At 44.2% G+C, this 10,682-nt stretch overlaps 1 protein-coding gene across 1 annotated transcript; it reads right to left on the bottom strand.

Annotated features, from left to right (window-relative positions):
• Positions 1-3,985: 3,985 nt before the first annotated feature.
• LOC123134486 (probable potassium transporter 16) lies at positions 3,986-10,405 on the bottom strand. Its single transcript, XM_044553738.1, has 10 exons — positions 10,179-10,405; positions 8,550-8,772; positions 8,176-8,418; positions 8,032-8,082; positions 7,188-7,448; positions 6,945-6,997; positions 6,181-6,298; positions 5,838-6,092; positions 4,782-5,590; positions 3,986-4,606 (listed from the first exon to the last, which is right to left on the bottom strand). The coding sequence occupies exons 1-10, from the start codon at positions 10,317-10,319 to the stop codon at positions 4,352-4,354; spliced, it is 2,409 nt and encodes an 802-aa protein (XP_044409673.1). The 5' UTR covers positions 10,320-10,405; the 3' UTR covers positions 3,986-4,351.
• Between the last annotated feature and the right edge of the window lie 277 nt (positions 10,406-10,682).

The raw sequence follows: 10,682 nt of genomic DNA, 5'->3' as shown, positions 1-10,682 counted from the left end.
AGGGTATGTGGTCACAAATCATGCGCAATAAGTATTTACACTCGAAAACACTAGCACAGGTTACCATGAGACCGACTGACTCGCCATTCTGGAAGGGACTTATGAGAACGAAGGGCTTATTCTTTCGTAGGGTCAAATTATTGGTGGCAATGGGATGTCAACAAGATTTTGGGAGGATACGTGGTTAGGAGAGACGCCCCTGGCCGTCCAATATCCCACTCTTTATATTATTGTGCAACGTAAGGAGGATTACGTAGGCACAGTCCTTCAAACTATTCCCTTGAACATTCAGTTCCGACGTGAGTTAGTTGGTGAGAGATGGACTGCCTGGATGCATTTGGTTCGGAGACTGATAGAAGTTCAACTCTTCGACCAGCCGGATTTGACACAATGGAAGTTAACTAAGAATGAGATTTTTACGGTGAAATCACTCTATATGGATTTGATTAATTTTGGCCCAATTTCAAATTCATTGCACATCTGGAGGGTTAAGATTCCTTTGCGTATTAAAATCTTTATGTGGTTCGTCCACAAGCAAGTGATACTCACAAAGGACAACTTAATCAAAAGGCGATGGGTAGGAAGTTCACGGTGCTGTTTTTGTGATCATGATGAAATAATACAACACTTATTTCTTGAATGCCCACTTGCCAAGTTACTTTGGAGAACGATTCATATAGCTTTCAACATTAATACTCCAGTCGATATTGCGTCGTTGTTTGGGACGTGGTTAGCTCGGGTTGAAGAGATTACTGCGACTCGTATTCGGATTGGAATATGTGCGCTATTATGGGCTATATGGAACTGTTGGAATGATATGATTTTTAACAGACAATGCACTTTAACTTTCTTGCAGGTCATTTTCAGAGCTACAACTTGGATACATACGTGGTCCTTACTCACTCCTATGGACTCGAGGGAGCCTTTGGTTACTGGGTGCAACCAATAGGAGATGGTAGCTCGGGTTATATTCAACCGGTTCGGATGGCGCTTGCATAACAGGATAGGAGTCTAGGGAGCTTATCCTTCATATTACCGTATCGGTTGCCTTTGTCAGCATGTAATTTTCCTTTTTTACTTTGCTCTGCTCCGTTTGCGAGCTGTAAGACTATTATGACGATACTTCGTGGATTTCTAATAAAATGGCTGCATGCATCATCATGATGCAGAGGCCGGGGGCATGCCTCCATTTCCAAAAAAAACTTGACAAACTTTGATAAAGTTTATGACGGAAACTATCTATATATATAATACCAAACCTATACAATTTGAAAAATTAATTCAGGATGTATCTCATGATATGCATTTAGTATTCAAATGTAAATATTTTTCTCCTTAAACATGGTCAAACTTTATAAAGTTTGACTTTTGAAAAAAAAACTTGAGACACCACATTATGGAACATAGGGGAACTCCCAAAATACCCATTTAATTACATGCACTTTTATTTACTCGTATTCACTTTCTGGCCTACTTTTGTAGTTATCTTGCTCACTTCAAAATCTGAAAAATGATATATGCCTAGCTATAAGATGCCATTTTACCTGGTGTATTCTTGGCCCATGGGTGAACTTTTAGGATGAATCATTAAATGAACACGGATATAGGTAGGGTGTATATGCCATAAGGAGACGACATCATCTTTGGAGTTGTTATGTTATATTACCAGATCATAATGATATTACATGTTTAACCATAGTTGAAGTGGTTCAAGCAAACATATATTATATTTAGGTCACTGATTTTGTTCTGCACTGTACATGTGGTTATTTGAATGTTTGACTTGGATTTACCAGTTGTTGATAGACAACAAAGAATTGTAGATAACACAATGAGCTATTGTTTGTGTAGAGCCATTAGATGGATTTGGTGGCTGAATGTATGGTGTCCTAGGAGTGGTGTACTACAATCTATAAAGAAATGATCAATTCTTGTGGTGTTTTCATGGTGAAAATCACTTCGGCTCATTTGATTAGATTGTCATGTCAGATTTTATTTTGTTTTTCATATGCCAAATCAAGATAAAGAATCAATTATTGTGGCGTTTCCTTGATTAAAGTCGCCGCACTTCATCCATTCGGGTTGGGATTGTGATGCCCAATTTTGTTATCCGGTATTTGACAAGGATTTTATCCTGATGAGACAACGCCTTCAACAAGGTAATGCTACAAGTTTTCCCATTGCTGAGACCAACCAATCAAGGCCAGAACAAGACTTTTCATCCCAGACATGAATCAGTGTTTCCGTCACCATCTTGATAGCGGATCGTTCGGTAGTCATGCTAGTTTGTACTCCACGCCAGGTCGGAATGGCGCTAGCAGATGGGTGTAATATCTTCCTTGCATAGACCACCATCCCAACTGTCAGGGGGTCGCCCATGCGGCAGTGCGAATTGGCCGCCGCCACACAATACATGGAATCATTACATCCATTGCCTTCTATGTCATTTAGAGATAAAATGTTCAAATATGTGACATCTGACCGCCCTAATGTCCTTTCCAAGTTATCATGGCCATGAAAATGAAAGAGTGAAGTGCACTGTAGGTCCTCGAACTATTTCAGGGGTGTCACGTAGGTCCTCGAACTATGAAAATTGTCATCCAAGTCCTTAAAGTGCAGTAACTGTGTCATTCGGGTCCAAAATCTCCCTGACCCCCTCTAACCGGCCAGCTGGCGGCGTTAAACATGAACAATGAAATAGTGAACTGTGAACAGTAAAACAGCGTTAAGTTCCGAGCATCATTTCTGTACGTGATGAACAGTAAAATAAAAAAAATCTGAAAACCTTTGACATCGAAGATACCCAGGTGTATGAACATTAAAATGTTCATTAATTCAGAAAAATGTTCGCGAATGATGAATTTGGGAAAAATATACGCGACTTAAAAAAAATGTTCGCGGACGATGAATTTGGAAAAAATATTCGCAACTTTAAAAAATGTTCGTGAATGATGAATTTGGAAAAAATATTCACGACTTTAATTAAAATGTTCGTACCTTTAAAGAAATGTTCGTGAACGATGAATTTGGAAAAAATATTCATGAAGTTTAAAAAATATTCACGACTTTAAGAAAATGTTCGCGAACGATGAATTTGGAAAAACTATTCGTGAATTTAAAAAAATGTTCACTAACATTTTTTTAAAGTCAAATATATTTGTGGTTCGCGAACATTTTTTTAATGTCACGAACATTTTTTCCATGCCTGCGAACAATATTTGTGGTTCGCGAACATATTTTCAAATTTATTGTTTGTGAACATTTTTCTAAAGTTGCGAATAACTTTTCCATATTCGCGAACATTTTTTTGAATTAGTGAACATTTTTACTGTTCACGCACCAGGGTATCTTCAATGCCAAAGAATTTCAGATTTTTTTGATTTTTACTGTTCATCACGTACAAAAATGATGTTGGAACTGGAACGCTATTTTACTGTTCAGTGTTCACGGTTAACGGCGCCAGCTGGCTAGTTAGAGGGGGTTAGGGAGATTTTGGACCTGAATGATACACTTATTGCAGTTTGAGGACCTGAATGACGATTTTCATAGTTCGAGGACCTACATGACACCCCTGAAATAGTTTGAGGACCTACATTGCGCTTCACTCAAAATGAAACCTAACATCACATATCTCATCATCGAAGCTACACAGAGAAGGAAAAAATAATAGAAAACTAGAAATCCTAATCCCCAATGTTAGAAACGCCAATCTCCAAACCAACCGCCCAAATCGACATTGGATACATGTAAGAGGGAGAACTTACTCGGCTCTTGTCAGACACGAAGTAAACCGATAGCTCTGCATCAGATTGGCCTTCTATATCTTGGCCAGCGCCGCCACCAGCCCACCACCATTGTTAGATTACGATTAGACTCAACAACATGTGGTACCTAGTGTGTAATAATGAAACCTAGCACAATTTCTTACTAGACGTCTCACTGTCTAGTCACATAGATATACATTTTTCTTTTTGATAAAGGACGCTTTTATTGGCTTATAGCATTGCATCAAGGGGATACAAGCATAACGAGTTCACGCCCGACCCCTGCATACTTATTATGCACACAACCATCATCACACATACATGCCAAGAGGAGGCAAAATACATAGCCAAAAGACTAGTAAGATGCCTATGAGGGATCCCTCAAAAAAAAAAGATGCCTATGAGGGAGGAGGACCAATTCGCAGACATATATTCTTCTACATATGGAATACATACATTCTGCCCCATAGACGTATGCTCACACTCCCATCCATCCCATGAACAAACACATGAAGTCTTCAGCATGCATGGTGCACATATCTACACGGACCCTTTGTGCACATAATTCGTCTGCTTGCTCCGTAAATTTATATTTCATATGTGATACCAACCTTGAGCAGTTGCCCGCGTGGAATGGACAACATCTTCTCCCCTTTCCGAGAGTTCTTCCTTAGGAAGTTGAAGATGTAGTTTACGGCAATCTTCTTAAGGAGGTTGGAGTGAGGCTTGGCCACAACTTCAGTCTCCCCAAGTATGTACACCACGCCATTATCCACCTCCCGTTGGATCACCTTTTGGTCCTCCTCAATTCTCAACATCTCCTCTAGGTTCATCTTGGCCGTCTAGTTCACGTGAAAACAAGTAGTGGTAACAATCAGATCCAGCCAAGTTCAAAAACATATACTCCCTCCGTAAACTAATATAAGAGCGTTTAGAATACTAAAATAGTGATCTAAACGCTCTTATATTAGTTTACAGAGGGAGTACTAGTTTGTAGTTGGTGTTTGGATTGTTCACCTGAAATTGCGGCAGCCTGTTACTCATACCAACTTGATGCATTGTGAGCTCAGAGAAGGACTGGATTGGTGTAAGCATCTCCTCGGCATGGATGCCATGGCCATGCCCCGAGCGCCCTGAGGGCTTCTTCTCCCATCTAAAGCTATCGATCCGAATGCTAGGGTAGCTTGTCCTGAGCGGCTCGGCCGTGCAGTAGAGGCTGAGGTCCCGGACGTAGTATTGGAGGTACTCAACGAGGGTGGCCACGAAGTCGCCGGCCATCTCAAGGGTGTCCCGGTAGCCGTACCGAGCGACGCACCGGAACACCATGCTCTCCTTGGGCTCCACCTGCCGGAAGAGGAAGCGCTCCTGAACGTCGACGTGCGGGATGGGCAGGTGCTTGACGGAGATGAAGACGATGACGGAGTGGACGGTGGGGATCTTCTCGATGAGGTGGGGGAAGATGGGCGGGATGCCCTGCACCAGCTCGGTGTAGAAGAGGCCGAGCCCCGGGACCCGCTTGAGGTCGCGGCGCTCGAGTAGGTGCTTCACCTCGTCAGGCGACACCGTGTGCTGGAGCTCGTACTTGTACCGCTTCACGTGCACGTAGTGCCACACGATCATGATCACCATGAGCACCGCCGACATGGCCAGCGGGAAGTAGGGGCCCTGCGTAAACTTGTACAGCACCGCCGACAGGTAGACGGTCTCCGTGGACATGAAGACGACGAAGAAGGCGGCGATCCACCAGATGTTCACCTTCCACACCAGGAGCATCACGATCGTCATCAACAGCGTCGTGATCACCATCACAAGAGCCACACAGATCTCTGTTCAAGCACGCGTCATGTCCATTAGGCCACTGAGATAAGCATGCATAGATTTCTTTCATGGTTTTAAATGGCGAGCTATAGTGTTTAGAAGAGATCCTGCGCTAAGGGACTTTGGTCCAAACACATGAACAAACATTTTAAATAGCACACTCTTAACATTTAGAAGAGGTCCACCGCTAAGAGGCATGACCTGCTATTTAAAACTATATTTTCTGTTCAGACATGTGTTGGATGCAATTTTTACCATGTGCTTTGGCGATGAAACCGGTTGTCCTGAAGCTTATGGTGACGATACAAGAAGCCACACAAAGGAAGAAGTTAACTTCAGGGATGTAGAGTTGGCCCGAGTAACGCCTTGACGTGTGCAGTATCTTCACCCTCGGGAAGCAGCTAAGTGTTTGCAGATGTGACATGGTCGCGAAGGCGCACGAGACCATGGCTTGGCTTCCGATGACCGAAGCCAGAAGGGCGAGAACGAACGTCGGCCAGAACAAAGTGCCTGCAATTGCTCATGAAATTTTATTTAATTTCTGATGCATGACTTACAGAATAATATAGATTAGCGAGGTATCTTGTCGATTACATACTTGGAATGGAGTTGAAGAAAGCGTTGGATATTGTCATGTCCATGTGCGTCCTGAGGTAAGCTGCTTGCCCAATATAAGTGAGCAACACGGAGGGGAGTAGGCCAAAGCTAAAGCTCAGCTGAAACAGGGAAAAAGTTGTTCAGTTCAGTCTTCATATATATTCTTGGAAAATACTAGAATTTCCTACATACAGTTCACCATGTACAGGTCAGTATAAGAAACTCCACTAATCATATTGAAAACGTGACGGTCATATTTAGGAAATAAACAACACAGTATATGGTATACAAAGTCATAATAGTTCTATTACCCCAATCTAAAATAGATGGCATTGTAGAAAGTTGTAGTCAAACTTCTTTAATTTTCACTGTCGCTATTGAAAAGATTATTGTGATTTCCAAACAAATATAATTTTTGTAATTTTTTCAAAGAAGCATTTTGTAGTTATGCAAGTTTACATGTTTGGGTTAAAAACAATAGCCAAAGTTCCATCTGATAGACTCTGTCCGTACAGAAACCTCGTGGAATGGGGGGACTATCTTCAGAACTTTGGTAATCAAAGGAAATCTTCCTATTCATCTTTTTTACAGTTATAGGAAGAGAACCTCAAACTTTGAAGTGCTCAAGGAATCTTCTGTCTAAATATATGTCATTATCCCTCAACACTGTATAATGTATAATGTAGGGGTCTCCCTGACAGTTTTCTTAAAATAAACATAGTATAATGTGTAATCGTGGCAGTCAAAGAGGATGTTTATTTATACCTGAATTGACTTTATGCTGAAGTATCCTAGATCAGCAAAGAGGGCTTCCGTGCCTGTCACAAAAGAACAACTCTGTCAAGTTCAGCAAATGCTCCCCACAGAAAGAAAGTTCAGTGTGTGCAAATTGTGCTTTCATAAGATTTTTTTTCCTAATAGTACAACACCACCTGAAACTGACCACTGTGGAATATTGTGAATGCAGTACAATATATGCTATCATTAGAATGATAGGGGCCTTTTTACCTGTAAAGCAAAGAAGGATTTCACCGAGCGAAACCCATCCCTTCTTCTTGTTCCTTCGGAAATAGTCGAAGATGTACTTGGGGTTGAAAGCCCTCAGGGTACCGATATCGTACTTGATCAGATTATAAAGCCCGATACCGGCAATGAGGAGAAGCCACACGACGACGAGCGGAGCAAACGTGTAACCGATCTTGTCGGTCCCGAGGTGTTGCACCGCGAAGAACAATATCAGAATACCCACTGTGATCCACACTATTTGATCTGTTCAGAGTAGCCAAATCATATCAGGAATCAAATTAAAAAAAAAGAAACAAATTTAATCTGTAGAAATGTAGGTGAAAGTCGGTCAAAGTCGTTTTTGTTCCCAGATCTTTGGGGATTCATTTGCTTGTTTTTTACACTACCGAGGGGGGTCAGCAGCAACAGGCTGGGGCTCAAAGTCCCAAGTCCTATGTCAAACTTGATCTTGATCTGGTATTTTATTTATATTTCTTGACAGCTCGGTCTAGATCTGGTTATTAATAACATGAAGACTAGTTTGCGAGCCAAACGTGGAGAGGAATTAGTAGCCAGTTGAAACGGTCAGAAAATGCAACTAGTTGGTTTAAACTGAACTGTCGTAGTTTGCAGTTTTGCTCTCATGGGAAACGTGATCTGAAACTGTACGTGTCATGTGTAAGCAGTCTCCATACAGGGCAGGCTATGGCTGACAGTAGCCATGAGCTGGACACATTTTCCATTTGACTTACCAGGTTTAACTGATTACGTACACTCACATATAAATCGATTGAAAAGGGGAAAGAATGCGTGCTAGTACACATCTCAGTACTGCATTTCCATGTACCTGTTGTCAGGTGAGGCGCTCTCAGTCTCAGGCCGTTGACTGCCGATAGTACTGAAACATTTGCACAAGCAAATTCGTTAGAAAAACATATGATCAAGGTCAGGCACCCTATCATTCTGATGATAAGAAAGAGAGGAGGAGTACCGGAGATGGGAGGGGTTAGCATGCAGTCGCTGATGGCGAGCGCCGTGGCGAAGATGGTGAGGAAGAAGAGCGTGAGCTTGGCCGGCTTGCTCGTCTCCAGCAGGTTCTTCATCCACTGCGCCCTCCTCCTCGTCGCCGACAGATGCCGGTGGCTAGAGACGAGGTCGTCCTCCGCCTGCTGGTTCGGGATCAGCGCCACCCTCGCATACCGCGAGATCAGCGAGTAGAGCGCGAACGTTCCACCTGAACAATCGAGTTCATTGCATGAGACAATTTGAATCATGCGTGTGTTCAGACTGATACGATGGTCTCAGATGAGTGACACATTTATTGATTGATTGATCTGTGTATAAGAGATGATGGTTGGCACGCACCATCGCCGTCGTCGTTGGCGTAGAGCGCGATGAAGATGATCTTGACCATGGCGAAGAGCAGGAAGCTGTAGATGATGAGGGAGAGGACGCCCAGCACGTCGTCCTCGTGCCCGACGCCGTACTTGAAGGTGTTGGAGAAGACGTAGAGCGGCGATGTCCCGAGGTCGGCGTAGAGGATCCCCACGCACTGGAAGCCCAGCCGCAGCGTCCTCACCCAGTTGTCCTGTTGGTGCGCAGGAGTAACATTTACAGTATGAAAGCTTGGACTTCGATCGACATATTAACAATTCATCTACCTAGAAACTAGAGCATGCTGCATGCATATGCAGGTGTACTACATTAAAACCAACAACTTGATAAGGCTGTGTCTGTCCGAGTAATCCAACTTGATAGGTAGGAGTAACATTTACAGTAAGTACTGTAAAGCTTGGACTTGGATCATCAATATATTAGTATTACATTAAAGCAACAACTTGACAAGTCTGTCTCTGTCCGAGTAGTCCAGCTTGATAGGTAGGAGTAACATTTACAGTATCAAGCTTGGACTTGGATCCCACATGTCAATTTTTCTATACTTACTAGAAGCTAGAGCATGCATATGCAGGTGGCATAACATAAACAACAAACAACAATTTGATAAGTCCGCCCGAATAGTCTAAGTCGTGGAAAACAACGTACGGCAACTCTGAGAAATCTCCTTGCTTGCTCAACAACCTCAAACAGCAGTACGAACGCGCTATATGCTTCGTCTCCACGTACCACCGTACGTACCATGCTCGGTCACACGCTCGTTCCTCCTCCACCCAGCAGCACAGACAGGATAGGAACATTTACAGTAAATCAAGCTTGGACTTGGATCGACATATTAATTCTTCTACTGGAGTACGTACCTAAGTCCTAATAAGAAGGTAGAGCATGCATGCATATGCAGGTGGCATGACATAAAGAACAACAACAACTTGATGCTAGTACTAAGTCTGCCCGAGTAGTCCAAGTGGTGCAAAAACAACGGTACGGCAGGTCTGACAAATCTCGTTACTTACTTCTTCAACAACTTCTAACAGCGGTAGGAACGTGCTACCTATGTATACGTGCCACCATGCTCGGTCACACGATATATCCTTCCTCCTCCCAGCAGCTTCAGCTCGGGCACCGAGACAGGAACATGGTGATACGTACCGTTCATCGGCGGCACTGTACGCCGTGGGTTCAGTTAGGTACTTCCTTCGTCCAAAAATACTTGTCGGAGAAATAGATGTATCCCTCCGTTTAAAAATATTTGTCAAAGAAATGGATAAAAATACATTTAGATACATTCATTTTTTCGATAAGTATTTCCGGACTGAGGGAGTACTACGCTAACCGCGTGACGTGCGGTGGCGGCCAGTGGGAACGGCGACGGGGAGAAGGAGAGAATGCTAGCTTAAGTTGACGGAGCAGCGCATGCGGCAGAGGAGGAAGAAGCCACAGCCCACGCCGTCAGGTTAGGGAGGTGGAAGCTACGGTCAGGCGGCCACCGCGAACTGGTGGGCACGCACCATGGCACCATGCAGTCCGAGTGGCCAAGGCGATGAGGATAACAGCGCGCTAGCTAGCAAAGTTACTAGCAGTGTCGCCATGCACGCATACCTGTCCATGATGGCCGCCGTGCGCGGGCCTGGTGGCGTCGCGGTAGAGCGAGTCCTGCCGCGGCACGTCCGCCGGCGGCACCTCGAGGTCGCCGCTGTGGGGCACGATCTCCAGGGTGCTCCTCGCGCTGGCCATCGCCATCTCTCCCGCCGCTCGCGTACTACCTTCCCTGCTCGCGCGTGCGCCACCACTTATAATGGCCTTTATCTGCTGCTTTGCCTTGCTTAGCTTACGTCCCTGCGGAGCTCATCCCATTTCGAGCTGCTTATACCGCCCTTTATAAGCGCAAGCAGCCGGGAGGCTGTGCACTGATCTCTCGTTACTGACTTGTCTCGCTTCGCTGGCTGCTTTTGGGTTGCTTGCTTGCTGCAACAGTTTACCAGCCGATCGGCCGATCACGCACGTCGGTCCAGCGTCAATGTTGACTTGCTCCACGACTCATTAATTTTGGACGGAAAGTCGCCAATGGCGATGTATCGGCCGACGCCAGCGCGTGGGCGACGT

This window comes from Triticum aestivum, chromosome 6B, assembly GCF_018294505.1.
Source record: "Triticum aestivum cultivar Chinese Spring chromosome 6B, IWGSC CS RefSeq v2.1, whole genome shotgun sequence".
Taxonomy (NCBI): Eukaryota; Viridiplantae; Streptophyta; class Magnoliopsida; order Poales; family Poaceae; genus Triticum; species Triticum aestivum.
The sequence above is the reverse complement of the archived record's forward strand: the minus strand, read 5'-3'. Positions and strand labels throughout refer to the sequence as shown.